Source organism: Gossypium hirsutum, chromosome D05 (assembly GCF_007990345.1).
Source record: "Gossypium hirsutum isolate 1008001.06 chromosome D05, Gossypium_hirsutum_v2.1, whole genome shotgun sequence".
In the NCBI taxonomy this organism is placed as follows: domain Eukaryota; kingdom Viridiplantae; phylum Streptophyta; class Magnoliopsida; order Malvales; family Malvaceae; genus Gossypium; species Gossypium hirsutum.
Window position 1 is genome coordinate 33,102,457 of NC_053441.1, and position 23,073 is coordinate 33,125,529.

Below are 23,073 nucleotides of genomic sequence, written 5' to 3' on the forward strand. Positions count from 1 at the left end.
TAAGAGTTGGGTCGAATTTTTTTCTGGGCCCGGCCCGGCCCATGGACAGGTCTAGTTCCACTGAACCTCTATCAAATAACCGAAATAAAAATTAACACTTACGCTCACGTAAGCATTTAAACACAAGACCTTCAGCACACTAACTCCTTACCACTCGAACCAGTAGGCTCGTTCTGATATGAGTTTACAAACAATACTACATAAGTCCACCCAACAGGGATAAGGCTAGGATAAAAAAATAACAGAATTTGTCAAAAGTAAGACTTGAACCCAAGACCTCACACACATACACCCAAAACACTTAACCGCTGAAGTAAATACTTATTTGTGTCAAGATTTACAAAAATAGAAATAAATTATTCAGGACGTTACATGTGAACCATTCAATTCATACATCAATGCAACATAATCTAATTACAATCAAATATATTCATAATGCCGCTTAATCGAGCCCTCGAGGCCCTAAAAATATTATAGGAACAGTTCAAAAGTAAATCGAAAACCTTTGGAAACTTTAGAAAAAAGTAAAAAAAATTTAGACTGCAGAGGTCACACAGCCGTGTGGCTTGGTCAAGTGACTCACATGCCTGTGTCTTAGGTCATGTGGACATTCAAAATAGGGACAGACGACCATGTCCTAGTCCGTGCCCATGCTCTTGTAACTCACTAACTTGGGTTGCATAGCCAAGTCACACGCCAGTGTGCTAGGTCGTGTCGCCATCAAAATGGCCTCTCACGCCCGTGTGCTAGGTCGTATAACTGCTTGACTTGCTTGCATGCCTTGTTTAAGAGAGTTTGTTGGAAATAATAATATATGCTTATAATAAATCAAGTAGTAATTTTAAAATGCTTTAACTTTTGGGCTTGTTTTGAAATAAACAAAACATGTGTCTAATTTAGGTTTAATTCCATTTTACGCTTGGCTTTTTATTTTATTTATTTTTTGAAAAAAATTAGAAAGAAGGACAAAAAAGACCCCAAAACCCACGTTTCCCTTTGCTATTCCCCAAGCCACGCCACGCCACAATTTCAAATTGCAAAATCTTATTTTTCTTGTTTCATCTGTTCGTCGGTTCTTTCAATTTTGTTTTAAGAATCTTCTCTAAACATTGGATTGCTATTCGTTGGGTCTTCAATTTCTCTCCTCTTAGGTAATGTTTTTTGTAAGTTCTTGATTGTTTAATTTAAGGGGTTTGGGATGCAATTGGTGATGTGAAATTTTGTTATCATTGATTAACTGGGTCGTTGCATTTAGGTGAAAGTCATGAGACGTTTTGCACTCCTTTAACATCGTAATTTTGTATGGTTGTGGTTTGATAATCGGTAAGGTTATGAGGAGTTTTTGTATTTTTAAAGAGTTTGATTTTTTACTATCTTATGCCTAGATACTACAATTAACCATTTTATTTTTCGTATTTAGATCTTGGGAATCCTGTGGTTGCATTCTCGTCGAAATCGAACCAACTGTGTAACAGGAAACTCAAAAAATAGCAAATAGCGAAAGCTGAAGTGGGGGGCTGTCAACGCCACACGGCCGTGTGTGACACACGATTTAAGCCATTTTGGGCCATGTGGGCCACACGGGTAAGCCATTTCGAGTTGTGTGGGCCTAAATTTTAAAAATTTTCCCTAGCGTCATACATGCCGTCTCGATCGACTGTGGGTCTTCTATGGGGTCAGTATGTGTTATATAATCCTTAAAGCATGAAATCTACTAACCCGTTACTATGAAATTTGACGTAAGTAACGCTCAAAAGCATATAATGTGATGTGATATGTATGATCTATTATGTATAAGCATGTTCAATATCTGTTATACGAGCATGCATGATATATAGATTCTGGTATATGTTATTTTTGTTATACCTGGTATACTGTTTGTATCTACTATGGGGGGCTTCATATTATATGGAAGAAGTGTTTTGTGTGAGACGTTAACTCACCATTATATTGTCAACACTGTTGCGATTTTTTTGAAAAGTGTCGTTAGGACACTAAGTGGTGTGTAAGTCTGGGTGGGTATTTTATACGACACATGGTGTGTTGGGATGATCGAAGATGGTGTGTAGCGGATGGGGGTAGGATTGTAACTTGTATATGACTCTGGTTCTGCGTGAGACATCCGTCACTATCTATTCTGTATGTATTAAATCTGTGATTCTGTTTCTGTTAAGTTATACCCCGAGTTATAAAACTCACTCTCTGTTTGTCTATTCTTTCAGGTAACTCTCAAACTTAGGCGGGTCGGTGCAACGAGAGCTTGGATATGTCCACAATTCCGTAAAACTTTATTTACATAAATTTGCTTATTTAAAATTTCATTTTGAGATTTTTGTAATTTTGGGACTCTCTAGACATTTAGGTTTATTTTGTGTTTGGACTTTTAATTTGAGTTTTAGCATGACGTTTGATAAAACGATTTTTCGAAAAATGACTATGTTTATTCAATTGATTACTTTTAAGAAAAGAAACTCATTTTTTTCCCAAAATGTAATGTCTTAAGAACTTCCACTGCAAATTATACGATTTATTTAAAAATGTAAACAACAAACAATATTTAGCTAATAAGTATGACAAACGTTTTCAAATTAAACATGCTTTTAGATACCAAAGGTTTACGATATCTTTCACAAAGTGAGAGTCAGATTTATAAATATTTTACGCAACATTCTAGATTCGACTATAACGTCTGGGTCGAGTTTGGGGTGTTACAAATTTTTTTAATTTTGTTTGTACTTTTCTTTTTATTTTTAGTTATTTTTTATGTTATTTGTGAAACTTATTTATTTTTATTTTGAACCTTGTTATTTTTATTATTTTGATGGTTGTTTTTGTTTGAGATTGTAATTTTTTTATCTTCTTATTTATTTTGTTTAACTTCTTATTAGTTTGCTCAGAAACATGCACTTCATTTAAAATCGCCTATGATTCTGGTTTTCACTATTATCGCAATTTCATCCCAATTCAAGGCAGATTCAATTCTCTCTATCCCTTATGATATTGTGTTTATTCTGTGATTATATCTATTTCTACATTGAGTACAATGTACATCTTAAGTGTAGGAAAGATTTTATATGTTTATGGAATATAGCCCTGAATTATTGTTTGTGTTTAAGTAATCTTTTCGTACTTAACATTGAAGTAATTTCTTTTAATTTGGAGTTGTTTTTGTTTTTGTTTTGGGATTTATTTGTGGATATTTGGGAATTGGTTAATTTATACTTTAAGACACGAGAGAATCAAGCATGATTATTTGTTTTTTAGAAATTAATATTTTAGGTTGTTGCCTAACTATGTTAAGTACGATATTCAATTTGATTAATTGCCTAATTATGTTTCATTATTTGAATCACTGAATTTTATTTTGTTAAAAAAATATATCAAAAAAATAAAAAATAAAAAATATGTATCAAAAAAATTATTTGATTGAGCTTGAATAATTAATTTCATGTTCTGTTGAAAAGCTCAGTTCCATTTGTGATTATTCTTGTTGATGTAGTTTCTTTTAATTCAGCAATTAATTTTTCTTTCTAGTTTAGTAACTTATCAACTCGATTCTCGATTATAACAAACTTTTCTGACCTTTTTTCCATACCTTTAACCTAAGCCCCATTACAACATTGTAAAGATCTCTTGGTTTGTGTATCATCTCATTTTTTTAGTGGTGGAGATTTGGTTTTCAAGTAAGCCTATGGTAATAGCATTTCTCGTTCAACTATTGAGTGCACAATATTTGACCCTTAAACACTTTAAGTGATTTGAGTGATCTTGAGTGAGGATTTCAATTCTTATTGATTTTGAATTTAATGTAATTGTTTAGATAAGGGGAGACACCTACGTTTTTGGGACTTAAAAATTTCGGTTTAGACTGCTTGATTCTTTATTGTCCTTTTGGTTGAATTTCCAATGCATGATTGCTTGCGAATTATTTTAAAACATTATTGATGAAAATGACAAATTAAGAAAACTTAATTTGAATGTGGGTTGAGGATTTTGCTTGAGAACAAACAAACGCTTAAGTGTGAGGATATTTGTTAGGATCGTCCCGATTAAGTAACAAACAAGTAAAAATAGCAGAAAAAATTGAGAAAATGAACACATAAATTTAACGTGGAAAAACCCCTCCAAAGAGGGTAAAAAACCACGGGCAAAGATAATTTTACTATAATGGCAAAAGAACGAAGAGTACAAAAGATGGAGATAAAAACTAAACCCCGAAAACCCAAAAAACAAAAGAACCCTCAAAACGGAAACACAGAATTCTCTAAATGTGTTATGAGTTCTAATCTAATGAGTGTACTTTTCTAAGATTGTAAAAGAGCCTATTTATAGGCTAAATTAGTAAGTCAAATAAACTATGCTAATAAATGCTAAATATATTATACTAATAAATACTAAATCTTCTAAAAAGAAAATATATTTTTGTTTAACTTTACTTGCAAGCAATCTCTTAGAATTTGGGTTACACAACTCTAACAATCTCCACATTGACACGAATTCTTTCAACGCAATCTTTGTCAAAACCCGCCACGGGCCTATCTTGAACTATGCAGGGAATTAACTAAGTCAAATCTATGCTTAAAAGCTGGAAGACTTCTAGCCTTCAACTTGCGTGCAGCCAAATCAAAACTAACCCGGGTCTGATTTTCACAAACACGTTGCCTTAACTTTTCAAAACCTGCATCCAAAAGAGAACCTTTCGTCAACGAAATGGTCATACCTTTTTCCCTCCGATGACTAAGTTACCTCCGCTCCAACTGAGTTAACTTTGACTCCGTAACAAACGAGGGACGTCCGATTTCACCGGTCACTGTAGAACCTTCCAGAATATAAAGGTTGCCAATTCTTTTACCTTTTAACAAAACGAGAGCTCCACGAGATACTTTAATGTCGCTCGACTCGATGTTGATTCTGCATCCTTTCAAGTCTAAAATACTCAAGGAGATAAGACTCTTTCGTAAATCAGGTACATGTCTGACATCTGAGAGTGTCATAATCGTCCCATCGTGTATCCTAATATTAACAGTATCAATACCGATTATCTTACTAGATAAATCGTTTCCCATGTACACAACTCCACCTTCAACTAAACTGTATGTGTCTGTTGGGACACATGTGGAAAGAACATCTTAAATCTAGGATCCTCTCAGACGTAAGCTTGAAGTTATCACTCATTGACACTAATAAGAAATCATCACCGCTTTCATCGACCAAATTAGCACCAGCTACATCTTCCTCGTTCTCTCAGTAGCTATTTTATTTCACAGTTTATAACAATCTGCTTTGATGTGACCTAACTTTTTACAATAGCGACACCTTTTGTCTTATTTCTTTGATGCTACCAAAACGGAAGCTTGCCTATCTGCTTTACTATTCAAACCAAACACATTGTCGAGTTTGTCTCTACTAAACAAATGACCCTTCACATCTTCAAACGAGAGTTTGTCTCTATCATAAATCATGGTCTCCTTGAAAGACTTGTATGAAGATGGTAAAGAGCACAATAATAACATAACTTGATCTTTATCGTCAATATGAACCTCAACGTTCTTTAAATCATTTAAAAGAGTAATGAATTGACTAATGTGATCTCTAAGAAGCTCACTTTCGTTCATGCGAAACGTAAATAGACGTTATTTCAACACTAAACGGTTAGCCAGAGACTTAGTCGCATAAAGATTTTCTAACCTTTTCCACAAGGCAGATGAGGTCTTCTCCATCAATACCTCCTACAATACTGTATTCGTAAGGCACAACTGAATTGCAGACAAGGTCTTTTCATCAAGCTCTTCCCATTTTTTTGATTTAGATTCTCAGGTTTTTTCTCCGTAACAACCTTTTTCAAGCCGTTTTGAACTAGAATTGCCATCATCTGAACTTGCCATAGATTAAAAATTGTCTCACCATCGAACTTCTCAATTTCAAACCTTGTTGCTGCTATATCTAAACGGACTGATCTATGAAAATTGAACTAGCTCTGATACCACTTGTTAGGATTGTCCCGATTAAGCAACGAACAAGTAAAAATAGCAGAATAAATTGAGAAGATGAACACAGAAATTTAACGTGGAAAAACCCCTCCAAAGAGGATAAAAAATCACGGGCAAAGATAATTTTACTATAATGGAAAAAGAATAAAGAGTACAAAAGATGGAGATAAAAACTAAACTTCGAAAACCCAAAAAATAAAAAACCCTTAAAACGAAAACACAAAATTCTAATCTAATGGGTGTTTTTTCTAAGATTGTAAAAGAGCCTATTTATAGGCTAAATTAGTAAGTTAAATAAACTATGCTAATAAATACTAAATATATTATACTAATAAATACTAAATCTTCTAGAAAAAAAATATATTTTTGTTTAACTTGACTTGCAAGCAATCTCTTAGAATTTGGATAACACAATTCTAACAATATTGATAAGTGCCAAAAATAACATGTTTTAATCTCATTCTTAATGCGTTTTTAGATGATTAATTAATGTAAAATGGTGAATTGTATATTCCTAATCCTTTAAAATCATGTTTCTATACTTAGGATAGCATTTGGGGAGCAAAAGGAGCGAAAAACGAGCAAAAATTGGAAAATCAGAGCAAGATACAGAGGGCACGCGACCGTGTAAGCCACGGGCGTGTGTCATATTGTGTCAAAGTCACGATTTGCACTCCAAACAGCGGAGAAACATAATTTTTAGGTTTTCTGGGTATTCTAAGACATATATATGACAAATTTAAGAAGAGATGAGGGAGTTATCATAGAATACTCAAGAAAACAATTTGAAAAACACCATTGAAGCGGATTTTGAAGCAGATTTCTATCAAAATTGAAGATTTTCTTTTCATTTCTTAGGAGTTTATTATGATTTTCTTTTTTTCTTGTGGTTATACTATCTTTGAGATGTTTTTATTTACTATCATGAACTATTTTTTTAAATACCTAGGGAGATGAACCCTAGGATGAATTATGTTATTTGATTTCTATTTTTATACAATAAATACTTGGATCTTGTTCTCAATTATGTGTGCTTAATTCTTAGTTTAATATTTCTAATCAGATGAGAAATAGACCTTGTTTAAGAGTAGATCCAGCGTAATTGAGTGGAGTTGCATACAATCCTAGAAATAGGACAACATAAATCTACCGAATTAGAGTCAAATCTAATAGGGGGATCCATAGATTGAGTTAATGCGACAATAGAGGTTTTAATTAGAAAGAAATTTCAATTAGTCAACCTAGAGTCAATTGCTTTTAGTCTTGAAAAGAGATATTAGCATAATTTTGAGATTTCTATGGGTCAAGATACTAAGTGAAGAAATTGTGTAATTTAAATTGATAATGGTGGATGAAGTCTAGGTAAATTTTTTCATGTGTATTGTTTCGCTTCTTGATTGTTAATCGTTTATTTTCCTTTGTATTGTTCTTTGTCGTGTTCTTCAATTAATTTAATCAGTTAATTTTAGTTTTTAATCAATCACTCCAATTTTTCGGTTAAATAATAGAAAGAAGGTAATTACTAGTACTTTTAATCTTCGTAGGAACGATATCTTTACTCACCATAACTATACTATTAATTGATAGGTGCACTTGCCTTTATTAAATTTTTAGTTGGTTTACGATTGCATCTGTCTATAAATTAAGGGTAATTAGACTCCACAAGCAAGTTGAGATATAAGCATCACATTTATTTATATAATTATTTATTTATTTATTTATTTTACTACATGTTATAATATACTTGTCAACCCCTCAACTCAATTGTAGAGTAAAACATTTTATTAGCAGTGTGCCAAATAATTTTCTGTGAATTAAATATAAATCAATTCTAATATATTCCATAAATACCGAAAAATAAACTATAAAATAGAGGTAAAAAATAAAAACCAATAAATTCAATTAAATATATATATAATAAGTATTTATTCACAAGTCAAATAAATGAAAAATCCATTGATAAAATGGGTTAAGATGTAATCCATTATCTTTTCATCCATTTTTTTATTAATTCAGGAATCATTACCATTTATATATGTGTAAAATCAAATATTTGTGAAAAAAAAATTAAAAGATGGTATCAAGTATGTATGGCAAAAGAAACACCCCGAACGCCAAGACTCTTGCAAAGCTTCTAATGATGCCAACATTGGTGTCCTTGTGAATAAAAATCTGCATCTGCATCCGATACTGGATTTCGGCTTTCATTTGCATAACAGATTTGCGGATCACATACAATAGTACAAGGAGTGTAAACAATGGGAGGATTTCAAAAATAATGAGGAGACAAAGGTTCCATATTGACCAAGGAGTGGATGGCGATAAGACTGTCATGGAGCAGAAGTAGGAGATGACCAACAAATAAAGCGGGATCAAAAGGATTACGAATAGACGGAATTTTAAAAGTAGGAATACCGTTAGAAAAATTGAAAGGACAAAGGTCGCGAAGTTCAAGAACCAAAACAAACCGAACCACTGCGGATTCATGACCGTCGTACCGGGTTTTTTCGATTCCAAACCGTAAATAAAATTTAAAATGGAATTATTGTTGTTGTCAGGGAGGAAGTGATTGGTAACAGTTATGTTTGGGATGGTGGTGGTGTTGGGTTCGCTGCTATCTTGCCAAACACCTCCTGGGGGGCTTAACGATGATTGGTAGGTTGCTGTTAAAACTAGAGCCGTAACCACCAGCATTGTGTTGATTACTTCCACCGACATGGTGTTCTTTAAGCGATCTGCCAGCACTTTTATTCTTCTGAAAAAGTTCACTTTCTTTTTCAAGTACTGCTTAATCTTGGGATCATCATCATCATCATCTTTGCCACTCATGTTGATGTCCATGCTTGGTCTTTCAGCCTTTTCTATTATTTGCAGAGCTGTCAAACCTTCCGAGTTCTTAGCTTTTACTTCTAACCAAAGTTGTGAATCTAACAACAGTTTTAGTGCCTGCATCATTGATCAGAGGGAATGCAACTTAACGCAACCAGATAAGTAAGGATTATATACGCATACTACAGTTGCATGCATTGCAACCACTATTTAGCTATAGGAACGGATAGAATTGCATGTACCTCATCTTGTCCCCTTTTAGCCGCAATGTGCAATACAGTGTTGTTATCCTTGTCTTTCCAATTCACTATTTTCTTTTCAAAGGCCAAGATACTACGAGGAGTATCAGGGCTCATTTGAAGCCTTTGAAGCCATCCAATTAGGATGTTAAAAGCTTTCATCTGCTCCTTAATCAGAGCCAGATGCAGCGCAGTCTCATTCCGAACCGTCACATCTTCGATGCATTCAGGGCAAGCTTCAAGAACCTCGACTAAAAGCTGAGACTGAGAGTTTCCCATTGTAACTACGCAATGGAAAGGAGTCTTCCCTTCCGTTCCTTTGACCAGAACCAGATCTTTATCAGTCTGCAACAGTCGAAGCACTAGCTCGGTCTTCCCATTTGCCACCGCCAAGTGCATGGGGCTAAGCCCATCTGGGTTTAGCTTCCTAGCAAAAGAAGGCTTCAAGTTCATCATCTCCATTGCAAACTCAATTTGCCCTTCCTTTGCTGCTATATGAAGTGGAGTATCTGCGAAAGGAATCTTATCAATGTGTTCAAAGATGTATGGATCTTCTCGAATTAGAACGCGCAAGCCATCAATCTTTCCTGTTTCAGTTGCATCTCTCAACCTTGGATCCATCTCCACCATATGTGTATATTTGATGGGAAGCAATTGACGAAAAAAGAAAGAAGTATTGCAAATGATGTTGAAATTAGGAGAGTGACGTCCACTTATATAGCCATTCCCATGCAACGTAACGTAAATTGCAAAATAATTGATTGTAAAGAATTTGTCCTAATTGCTTCACTTCAAGTAAAGAATGATCCAAAGTGATGGCTACGATGAAAATAACTGGAGCATAACAGTCTTCATAGAAACACCTCTCTACTTCATAGAATAAATTCAAGAATTACCCAATCTCTGATATATATCAAGTTGGATTTATCATTTTAATTATTAATTTTTATTATCATAATTTAGGTATATTATATGAGTGGGCCAAATTTGATGAAAATGATAATTTTAAAGAAAATTAAGAAATGGGTCAATTTATGTGATATTTAGGGAAATAGGTTGGTTTTAGAAAGAGAAGATGAAAACGTGTTCTACAAGACGTGTTTTTTGACCTTTTTAATATATCAGCTCATTTAGTTATATGGTTTAATGCTAGTAGTTTTGTCCTTAGTCTTGGATTCGATTCTTCTTCTATTCATATTTTTTGTTTTTTTTTTATTTCATGTTGTTTCAAGCTTTGCTTTTATTTTTAATTACTAATTTTAACATATTAGCTCCTCTAGTTAAATAGTTAAATAATATTAATTTTATCTTCGAGTCCCAGATTCAATTCCTCCTCTAAGCATATTTGTATTTTTTTTATTTCATATTGTTTCAAGCTTTTTTATTTTTAATTAATAAATATATTATTTTCAAGTTTTTTATTTTTAATTCATCTTTTTAATTAATAAATATTTTATTTATAAAATTAAATAATTATTTCAAATTATATAAAAATATTTTTTGATAAAATTGATATCAATATATTTTATTTTTTTAAAACATCAACTAATTTTTTTATATATTTTTCTCTATATATATTTATTTTCTCCACCTATATTGTGGGTATGGTGATTCCTAATATTATAAAATCAAATAATTATTTCAAATATCATTATTATTTTTATATATAAAATACTTTAAATATCATTATTTTTTCATCTACATTGTGGATATGATATTTCAAATGTTTTTATATGTGAAATATTTCAATTAATTATTTCAAATATCATTATGTTTACATGTGAAATATTTCAAATAATTATTTTAAATACACATACAAAAATATATAATACTAAAATTTACTATACTCGTGATATGGATTGAAAAATAAATATTACACATATAAAATTTATATTTACTAAGAAAATGATATTTGGCAGTAATTATTTGATTTTTTAAACAAAAGAGTTATCAATTAAAAATTAATTAAAAATAAAAAAATTGAAAAAAGTACATTTATTAATTAAAAAATTAATTAGAAAAATGCTTGAAACAACATGAAATAAAAAATATAAATGTGCTTAGCAGAGGAATCAAATCTAAGATGTTAGAATAAAATCTTTATTATTTAACCATATGATCAAAGAAACTAACATATTAAAACAATAATTAAAAATAAAAGCAAAGCTTGAAATAATATGAAATAAAAATAAAAATGTAAGTAGGAGAGGAACTGAACCCAAGACTCAAAGACAAAATTACTAATATTTAACCATTTAATCAAAAGAGCTAATGTGTTAAAAGATTCAGAAAGCGTACGAAAATATGAAATTTAGACTCATGTGACAAGCCATGGTCCTGAAAGAATCACTAACAAAATACCGCACCTAGAAGCCCATTTACTCCGCAATTTAGACAAAAATGGAATTGTGATGCTGGGATCTTGGGTGGAGACAGGCGATATTTTAGTAGGGAAATTAACGCCGCATTTTATCCAAAATCAACTTATTTCTTTAAATATCGAAAAAAATTCCCCTAAATATTTTTTTAAATCAGCATTTTCTCCAATTTTGCTTTTATGATTCTACCCTTCTCAAAACAAAATTCTCAATAATCGGTTTGAAATGATAAATACATATATTTTTGTGAATTAATGGAATGAAAGAGTACAAAATTTGATTGTAAAGAACATATGGTTGTTGCTTCAGTTTGAGCAAACAATGATTCAAAGATGAAAAGCAAAGTAACATGGTAGACAGTTTAGAGGGATTTTATTACCTAATCCTCAAAGAAAAGAATTAATTAAAAGCATTTTTGTCAGAAACTCTCCTTTCTTTAAGATTAAGATTAAATAAAGTTATAAAATTGCATTTATTCACCATGCTTCCAGGGCTTCGAATAAAGGTCAATTCATCAATTTCACGTGTTTTACTTTTGGTCTAATTCTATAATTAGCCCCTCTACTTAATTTGCAGAATTAATCTTTATGATTTAATTTTAGTAAATTTAGCAGTGTTATGACTATATCAATTAGTCACACCGGTTGCATCAGAAACTAATCGGAATATCGATTGGATGAGAGATATAAAATCATTTTACCCACAAACAGTGGCAGAGCTAGAAATTTTGTTTGGGGTAGAATTAAACGGTATATTTTTACAATAGTAATAATATAATTTCACCATTTTAATAGTTTATATCTTTATAATTTTTAAAGGATTAAATCAAATTTTTATTAATTTTTAGGGGCCAAAGTATAACTTTACTATTACTAATTTAAAATTTCATAAATTATAAAGGGCCTAAATAAAATATTTTCTATTTTAGGGGGTCGAGGCCCTGTCAACACCCTGGACTCCACCATTGCCCATAAACCAGTACAAACCGTTTGAACCCAATAAAAAAATCGATTGAACCAGATTTTATATTTTTATATTTTTTAATTATTTATTTAATTTGAATTGATTAGACCAATTTAACCACCTACTTGATTTCTAATATTAAAGTTAACCATTGTGAATCTTACTCCAATCATTAATTTTGCTAATTTATGCTGTTAAAATTCATGACATGGCAATACAGAGCGAATAGAAGTGCGGCATGTGTACATAATTTTGTATAAGATTCTGAATTTGTTAGAGTTTTTTTTAATAATTTTGTAAAATATTCTGAATTTGTTTGAGTTTGTTCTTTGAATTTTCTAATCTTTTTAGGTTCTTTTCTAAAAAAAACTACATAATTTTACATTATTATAATTTTGGCACAACCTAATAAGACTAAGTGAAATGCAATGACTAAATTTAATAAAAATTAAATTTCAGACACTATTTTTGCAAGTTGACCTAGGCAGGCAAAATAAGTCTTAACTTGAGAGTCTATTTGTATTGATCCGACCACTAAAAATCCGAATTTAAAAAATTTAAGTCTAAAATATTTTTGAGTTTGAGAAAATTCAAGCCTGAGTTGATGTAAGTCCAAGAAAGCTCGAGCATGAAATAATCTGAACACAAAATTGACTCAAATTCAAGCCCAGGATGGATCTAATGTAAAACCCAAATTTTTTAACACATATTTTAAATATTGTATAACTATATTAAAAAATATATAAATAACAATACATAATTATTTAAATTATAAATTAAAATAAATTTTAAAGACATTAATTATAAATATAGAATTTTTTTAATACGATTATTATATATGTATAATAAATATTCGAATTTGATAATTATTCAAATTTACAAATTTAAAGTTAATGACTATATAAAATATATAGTGATGTAATATATTAATTTAATAATATGAAACTTAAATTAAGCCTAAAGATTTCGCTGTTGAAATTTTAATGGCATTGACATGATAACTCACATAGTAATTCAAGTATACTTTATAAAAATTCCAAAAAATAATGATAAATATTTAAAATTTTAACAAATTAAAAAATAATAAAGATTCAACAATAAAGTACACTTAAATTGCCAAGTCCATGTCATTAAAATTTTAATTAATCAATTAGTTTTTTCATCAAATAAAAACAATTTGACTAAATTTTAAAATTTGTGGGCCAAAATGATATAAACAATAAAATGATAATGATAAATGTTAAGAATTAAATTTATCATTATACCAAATATAAATATTTTTTTTAATGAGAAATTGGTTATACTAGGAAGAGTACAATCCTAAGTTATCTAGGTCACATAAAGGGTGATTTCTATTTTATTTTAGAATACTTGAAATTATTATCATTTGTAATTTCTTAACTAAATTATATACAATTAATTTATGACACCAATCAAATATTTTATTTATGGTCTAGATAAATAAAGAAATAAGGCTTTATTTACGATTTACCCATCGAACTAGACTCGTATTCCCATTTTAGTATCTAATTTTTTTTGTCTCATTTTGGCATCTAAATTTTGCATCTTTACTTGTTTTGGTGTGTAACAGCTAAATTATAAAAAATATTTAAAAATAGAAAATAGAAAAAATTAGTAAAGAATATTAAGAAAATTTAAAATTTATTTTAAAATATTAAAAGTTAAGTTAAGGGATTGAATATTCATCCCCATGCCCATGGGTTGGCAATGTCATGAAATCCATGCATTATTGGGAAAAGTAGGCCTCATTGTCTAATTTACTACACCAAAACAGTATTTTCGTGAAGTCATGAAAATTGGCTTTCCATGACGTTTTTTGCGACGCGTTACAAATTAACCGTATCAGAAAGTGTCACGAAAAGTTAATTTTTGTGATATTAAGTCTAAAAACACCACTAAAAATTCACTTTTTGTGACATTGCTAAGTGTGCATTGAGTAACGAAAACTCACCAAAAACATTAGTTATTTGTGGTGCACTAAAACATCATGGAAAAGTAATGTGAAATGTCACAAAATATTGGGGGGGAAAAGTATTATTTGTCTATTTGAAAGTAACAAAATAATTTTTTTGGTTAGTCTTGTTTTCATAACAAAGGTAACTATATCACAAAAACTATATGAATAATAAGAAAAAAAAAACATAACATAAATAAAACAACCAAACAAGTATAAATATATAACGTCCACTACAATCCAACAACCCATTGACCTCAAAATTTGAAAAAAATCCCAACTTTTAACATTCCAGTACATAAAATAATCCTATTATAAAATCATATCTAAAAAAATGACACTACTTTCCTTCGTTTTTGTTGGTGTTAATACTCATTCATCTATGTTTCTACAAGGAAGAAACAACCACCATACAACAAATATCAATAGAAGGCAATAAAAGAAAAAAAGAATGTCCGGCTACACTAAAGAGATAATTATATATTAGGCACTCACATTTACAGGGGCAGTAGGGATGGGCAAAGACCAAATTTTGGTGGCACCTAATATCTACTATCCTTGAGCTTTTCTTTTTATTCATCCCATTTACAGATGGAAAAAAGACCAAATTTTGCTTTGTTTTAAGTTGATGTATGAACTTAAGCATTGATAATGTATGAAATACAAATGCTTTATTTTGGGGATATCAATAGGAAATGAAAGTTGATGGGTCTTTCTGTCAGGGTCCTTGTACATTTTGGAAATGTGCTCCAAGACCCTCTAACAGCTTCTTTGGACAGAAACCCCTTCTCGTCCTTCGCTACATAATACAACAGCAACATTTCCACTTGGATACAATCCTGCAAATCCAGAAGATCACAGTTAAGAGCTTGAAAATAAGAAAAAGAAAAAGGGGCGGTGGTTGGAAGACCATCCAATGAAGTCGAAAGCGACCCGATTTCCCTCAGTCATCTGCCACAACTCTCTAAGAGATAACTTGTCGAGCTTTGTGAGAGCATACTTGGTGAACATGTTCTCCAGGTTCACTGGCATGAACCTGCATTGCATTCAACAATTTTGCATATCCGGCCACAACCCAAAATCCCAAACAGATCTTAGAGCCAAATTCTCAAAATTTAAAAAAAAAAACAGTGATAAGACAAAGAAAAAGATTGAAATTTGTCACCATCAATGTCGAATAACAAGTAAAAATTAGACATGAAAAAATACAAAAAGAAAAAAAAGAGATTAAGGCTGAAATCTTCAAAAAGAAAAGAAAAGAAAATGGAAAAGAAAGTAGCTGTGAAATCTTTAGGCTGAAAAATGGTTGAAAACTTTGAATCAAATAGAACAGACTACTAAAAGAGGGGTTTAGGGCTCAAATCTGAATTGCCTGTTTAAATTGAAATATATATATATATATATATACACACACATATTCATCTTTTTCATTACTTTCTTTTTTTTTTAAATGTTTCTTTTATAAATTTTAATATAATTTTACATGCACGGTTGATTAACATTGATGAGGGACTTAATTTTTACACATGCATGATCAAATGGTGTTTAAAGATTTTACTGGAATTGACATATTTAAAAATAGTACATTATATACTCTAACGTAAAAATGAAAAAAATATCTAATTATAATGTGTTCTAAATTACAAATGTAATCACTCTATATGTCACCATACTTGTCATATATTATTTGTTCGGTTAAATTTTGTTAACTTTTTTTATACTTTTTATAATTTTAATTTTAATTTCCCCATAAATTTTGAAAGGTTTTACAAGTTTTATAATTTTTATAGTTTTCTAATTTTTTTAAATTTAAAAACATCACGAAAAGATGTGAAAAACATCACAAAAAATGTTTTAATTTGGTAAGATTTAATAAATCACGAAAAAATGTGAAAAAAAAAATCACCAAAAATGTTTTGTTTGGTACATTTTAAAAACATCACGATATATCTTAAACTGCTACTGAAAAGTCAATATTTTGTGACGTTTTAAAACATCACTGACCACGACCTATAAGCTTAATGCACTCTTTCGTGACGTTTCCATTAATTCTACCTTTTATTACCAAAGTCACTAAAAGTTGCATCTTTCGTGACATTTAGAAAAATGTCATGAGAAAAGCGAGTAATTTACCAATAAAAGCCCTTTTCTTTTCAAAATTTACCGAAATGGGCCAACTATTTAATTATTTACCGGAATGGTCCATTATCCACTAAATCGCTTTCACGTCAGCGCGATGTCAGGGTACGCGCCAGGAAATCGCGTCCACGTCAGCGTGACTTGCTGACGTGGAAGGAAATCGCGCCCTCTAGGACGCGATTTGCTGACGTGGCATGAACAGTTTATGTTTTTTAGCTTGGAAAACTTTGAAAGGCCATTACTTTTGGCTCGGTTGTCCGATTGAGACGATTTTTTTATTTCGAATAACTTTTCGAGATCTACGCGCTAGCAAACTGCCGGTTTGCCACGATTTTCGTCCAAAAAGATCCTTTTTTGCCCCTAAATTTTGATTTTTTTGGTTTAAAATTGAATTTTGAAACATTCAAATCATTATTTTCCTTATTTATTTGAAGTAAACATCGGATCTTTTTTTACAGAATTGTTGCATTTATTTGAATCTTTTTTGTACTTGTTGCATTTATTTTTTTAATCAATTAACTAGGTAAAATACCAAAAAAAGCCCTATTCTTTTAAAATTTACCGAAATGGGCCCAGTTAATTGATTTAAAAAATAAATGCAACAAGTACAAAAAAGATTCAAAATTGTTACCAACAAGATTTAAACCAAGGTACTAAGGGAAAAGAGCAAGTATCTTAACCAACTAAGCTAAACTAATTAATTAACATATTATAGAAATAATGTTATTATCTTAATTATATCACTTACGTTCTAACGATTTATCGGACCTATTCCATACACATGTCAAATCAGAAAAAATAATACAACAATTCTGTAAAAAAAGATCCGGTGTTTACTTCAAATAAATAAGGAAAATAATGATTTGAATGTTTTAAAATTCAATTTTAAACTGAAAAATCAAAATTTAGGGGCAAAAAATGATCTTTTTAGATGAAAACTGCGGCAATCCGACAGTTTGCCAGCGCGTAGATCTCAAAAAGTTATTCGAAATAAAAAAAATCGTCTCAATCGGACAACCGAGCCAAAAGTTATGGCCTTTCAAAGTTTTCCAAGCTAAAAAACATAAACTGTTCATGCCACGTCAGCAAATCGCGTCCTAGAGGGCGCGATTTCCTTCCACGTCAGCAAGTCGCGCTGACGTGGACGTGATTTCCTGGCACGCACCCTGACATCCGCTGACGTGGAAGTGATTTCGCGGAAAATAGACCATTCCAGTAAATAATTAAATAGTTGGCCCATTTCGGTGAATTTTGAAAAAAAGGGCTTTTATTGGTAAATTACCCGAGAAAAGCTACGAAAGGTCATATTTCTTGTTGTGATTGAAAATTGAAAAAATAAGCATTCAACTCGAATATTAGAAGTTAGTTTTAAAATGTTGTAAAAATCATTACATATTTTTTAAAACTTTTTGGATTTTCACAATTTTTAAACAATTTTAAAGCAATTTTTAATCATTTTCTTAAAAAATTAATGATGTTTTTATATTTTGTTAACAATTTTTTTACATTTTAAGAACTTTAGAACTTTTAATATTTTATAATAATTTTTATATTTTTAAAATAAATTTTAAATTTCCTAAATATTCTTTTACGTATTTTTCATAATTTTTGCAATTTTTATTTTTAAATACTTTTATAATCTTAAAATAATTTTTAATGAATTTGGACAGGTCGATGGCCTGTTAATACGGATCAATACCAACAACGACTGGTCAACATTAGTCTATGGAAGGTCAACGTGAGCCAATGTCAATGAATGGTGGGTCAATGGGTTAACGACCAGTCAACTTGATCAATGTGCCATGTCACCAGTCAACTTGTTATGTCATCAATGATGTGACGTGTTCTAAATGGTTGATTTTTTTAATGCCATTAGGTACGCAAAGTTTAAGTGTCAAAATGGGACAAAGGAATCTGCATTATGAGAATAAAGGCAATGGATTGCTGGTGCCAATATCTGAAATCTAATTTAGAGTTGAAGATTATGTTTAAGAAAAATACATTCTTTGGTATGAAGAGAAAAACATGTTTAAAGTTTTTCACCCGTATATTTCCCAAGGCATTTTGCATGTCTGATGACCCTAAACATTATAGGTAGACTAAGTAAAGGAGCAAAAGCAATAAATACAGGAGCATTTTCCGGAGATATGTCAAAAGTAGAACTCAATAGGCAAAAATATAAAAGAAGTAATGGCGGTAAAAGAAGCCAAGTTATCCTACTGGCAACAACTGCAAGCAACCCCAGTGTCAGAATAAATGTCACAATGAATGCTATAGTGTTTGGAACGTAAAACAGACGAAAATCTCTTGAATATTTTAAAGTCGATTTCCCACATTTGGAGTTCATATGATTGGATTTTTTGTCACTAGAGTTGGGTTCTTCAATCCGAAACTTTGAACATCGGCTATGATATATGTACATATATCGAGACTTGAATCCATAAATTTGAAGCGTTTTTTGTGGGGCAAAACTGTGAAAGTCTTGGTTGGTTGGATCTTTGGAATCAGCTTGTAAAACACCGCCGGGAGGGCTAAGAGTGGCTTGGTAAGTTGATGTTAGAATCAAGACTAATATTACAAGAACTGCACTGCTTCTTTCGGTAGACATGTTTGTAATATCTAGAAATAATTCACCCAATGCTCTTTCGAGGCCTGTAATATTTGTTCTCAATAATTGGTGTTAAGTGTCGAGGTCTTGGAGTTAAGGAAGCATTCAAAGCTTCGGCATTGCGAAGAATTTTCATGGAATCTCTCTTTGAAGCTTCGTCTAGGGTTTGAAGTTCTTGTATGACATCCAGTGGAGTTTTACCACTTGAAATGATCTCATTCACTTTAACTTTGCAGTCTAATAGGAATTTGATCATCTTCTTAATTGATATAAAAATCAACATCAATTAATCGACAAAAAAATAACACCATTGACTAAGACTAATTGTCCGAAAGAATAACGTACCTGAGGTTGATTATATGCAGCAACATGCAACGCAGTGTTACCATCCTTGTCTTTCCAATTCAATAGCTTTTTCCTCATAGAGGAGCAGTAAAAATAAGTGTTAAAGCCGTGGCCTGCATTACAACAAAGAACCAATAGCAACAAATTGGTCAAAAGACCAGCAGCAGCAAATTTTACAAGTTTAGCTACTATACTGTTTTGTAGCAAAGAAATGGAGTTGGTTCAGTTATAGAATTACTTTTTGAATATTTTGTTCCTATGGAACTTAGCCTAAATCTTTGTAATGAGTTAGCTAAGTTAGTAGGAAAGATTGACTGATGTAATAGCTGATATGCCAGCTTTGTTTTGTAATCAAGTTGCTATATTTTTTAGTAAGTGTTAAGTAAGAGCAGTTAAATTAGTAGGTAACTGTCAAATATTTTTGTAACCTTCATATATTCAAAATTTGAATAAAAAATATATGACTTTCAGTTAAGATTCTTTGCTGAGTTTTTGTTCTTTCAAGTTTCTTTTCTTTTGCTTCGATCGTTTTTCATCTTTGCTTGCTAAAATCCAACAAATGGTATCAGAGCTTTCAATCTTTGAGGGCCTTGGTTGTACACTGTCATTAAGCAAGCTGTACTTGAAACAAAAGAAGCAAAGGTTGTTTTTGGTTGCTGAAAATGAGTTTTACACCACCTCCTCCACCTGTCTTTGCTGGAGAAAATTACAACATCTGGGCAGTAAAAATGAGAACATACATGCAGGCATATGACCTGTGGAATGTTGTTCTCAATGACACTGAGCCACCACCACTGAGAACCAACCCGACTATAGCCCAGATCAGGCAGCACAATGAAGACTGTGCCAAGAAGTACAAGGCTATGTCGTGCCTTCAAAGTGGAGTCTCTGATGTTATTGTCACAAGAATAATGGCTTGTGACACTCCAAAGCAGGCTTGGGACAAACTCAAAGAGGAGTTTCAGGGGTCTGACAAGACCAGGCAACAGCAGCTGATCAACATGAGAAGAGATTTTGAAAACCTCAAGATGAAGGACTCAGAAACCATCAAGCAGTATGCTGACAGAATCATGGCTACTGTCAACAATATAAGGCAGCTTGGGGAAGAATTCAGTGACCAAAGAGTGGTTGAGAAGGTCATAACAACCTTGCCAGAGAAGTATGAGGTAAAAATTTCCTCCCTGGAAGATTCATGGGACTTATCAACGATCCCTTTAACTGAGCTTATAAATGCTCTTTATGCTCAAGAGCATAGAAGGGCAAATAGGCAGGAGGACCACTATGAAGGAGCTTTTCAGGCTAGAGGCAGAGAAAGCTCAAGTGCAAACTTAAATGCCAAAGGCAAGAAGCCTTGGACTGAGAAGAAGAAGAAAGAACCTGTCAAAAAGAAGTTCCCACCTTGTGTTTATTGCAAGAAGACTACTCACCTTGAGAAATACTACTGGTACAGACCAGACATTCAATGCAGAGCCTGCAAGCAATTTGGCCACATTGAAAAGGTCTGTAAGAGCAAGTCAAAACCACAACCACAATTTCAAAGCCAAGCTCAAGCTGCAAAAGAGGTTGAAGCACCAGAAAAGCATGTTTTTTCAGCATCATGCTTTGCAAGCTCGAGCAAAGTTAGTAAAATATGGCTGATTGACAGTGGATGTACCCACCATATGGCTTCTGAGAAGAGTATATTCAAGGAGCTTGACACCACCTTTAATTCCAAAGTCAGAATTGGCAATGGTGAGCTGCTGGAGGCAAAAGGGAAAGGCAAGGCCTTGATAAGCACTAAGTCAGGTATTAAAACCATTTCAGAGGTTCTCTATGTACCTGACATTGACCAAAACTTATTAAGTGTTGGCCAACTATTGGAAAAAGGCTACTCTCTAATTTTTGAAGGCAAAAACTGTTTGATCAAAAATTCTGCTAGTGAAGTGTTAACTACAGTGGCTATGCAAGACAGGACCTTCATTGTAGATGTGAATCAGCTTCAGGCCAAGGCATATGCATCTCAGTCTGATGAGACAGACTTGTGGCACAGGAGGATGGGGCATGTGAACTACAATTCACTGAACATGTTGCACAAAATGAATTTGGTCAGTGACATGTCCAAAATCGAGCCAAAGGATGCTGTATGTGAGGTCTGTCAACTAGGCAAACAGACCAGATTACCCTTTCCAGTCAACAAGGCATGGAGAGCACAAGGAAAGCTTCAGCTTGTTCATACTGGTATCTGTGGACCTATGAAGACCACCTCCTTAAATGGCAGCAGGTACTTTGTGCTTTTCATTGATGATTATTCTAGGTTCTGTTGGATAAATTTTTTGAAGCACAAGTCAGATGTTTATGATTTTTTCTGCAAATTTAAAGCTTAAGCTGAAAACCAAGCTAGCTGCAAGTTGAAATGCTTGAGGTTTGACAATGGTTCTGAGTATGTATCTCAGAAATTTCAAAAGATGTGTGATGATTCTGGAATTCAACACCAGCTAACCACTGTTTATACTCCACAGCAAAATGGAGTCTGTGAGAGAAAAAATAGAACAATCCTTGACATGGCTAGGTGTCTTTTATTTGAGCCTAAAATGCCAAACATTTTTTGGGCAGAAGCTGTGAACATAGTTGTTTATCTGTTAAATAGGCTTCCTACCAATGCAGTCAAGGGTAAAACACCCTTTGAAGCCTGGTTTGGACAGAAACCATCTGTCTCTCATGTGAAAATATTTGGCTGTCTATGTTATGTGTTGGTACCTGAGGAGAAAAGAACCAAGTTGGACAGGAGGTCCATGCCAGGGGTGTTTGTTGGCTACAGCAATGTGAAGAAAGGATACAGAGTCTTTGATCTACTGACCAAGAAGATTGTAGTGAGCAGAGATGTGAAATTCAGTGAAGCAAGTAGCTGAAAATGGGATGGAATTGAAGCAAATTTGCCCGAGGCAGATCAGATTGATATTGATTTGCAGGAAGCTGAAAATGAAGCAATAACTGAAGATGGCTATGATGATGAACCTATTCAAGGCACTAGGACATTAGCAAACATTTATGAAAGATGTGCAGTAACTCTAGTAGAGCCTTCATGTTTTGAAGAAGCTGCAAAAGAAAGGTGCTGGCAAGAGGCTATGGAAACTGAACTGAGTATGATTCAGAAGAATGACACTTGGGAGCTTGTCGATAGACCTGAAAACAGAAGAATCATTGGTGTCAAATGGGTCTTTAGGACTAAAAACAATGCTGATGGTACTTTGAACATACACAAGGCCAGATTGGTTGTGAAAGGGTATAGTCAGCAGCAAGAGGTTGATTTTTCTGAAACCTTTGCACCTGTTGCAAGGTTGGATACTATCAGATTGCTGCTTGCTTTGGCAGCTCAAAAGCACTGGAAGGTGCATCATTTAGATGTTAAGTCAGCCTTTCTAAATGACTTTCTTAATGAAGAAATATTCATTGAGCAACCTGAGGGTTTTAAGGTCACTGGTGAAAAACAGAAGGTTTACAAATTGAAAAAGGCATTATATGGCCTAAAGCAGGCTCCAAGAGCCTGGTATGAAAGGATTGATGGCTATTTGGCAAGGCTCAGGTTTGTAAAGAGTGTCAGCGAGCCTACACTCTATGTTAAGAAGGA

At 32.4% G+C, this 23,073-nt stretch overlaps 1 protein-coding gene across 1 annotated transcript; it reads right to left on the reverse strand.

Annotated features, from left to right (window-relative positions):
- Positions 1-7,868: 7,868 nt before the first annotated feature.
- On the reverse strand, positions 7,869-9,739 carry LOC107903003 (ankyrin repeat-containing protein BDA1). Its single transcript, XM_016829081.2, has 2 exons — positions 9,062-9,739; positions 7,869-8,936 (listed from the first exon to the last, which is right to left on the reverse strand). The coding sequence occupies exons 1-2, from the start codon at positions 9,686-9,688 to the stop codon at positions 8,058-8,060; spliced, it is 1,506 nt and encodes a 501-aa protein (XP_016684570.1). The 5' UTR covers positions 9,689-9,739; the 3' UTR covers positions 7,869-8,057.
- Positions 9,740-23,073: the final 13,334 nt, after the last annotated feature.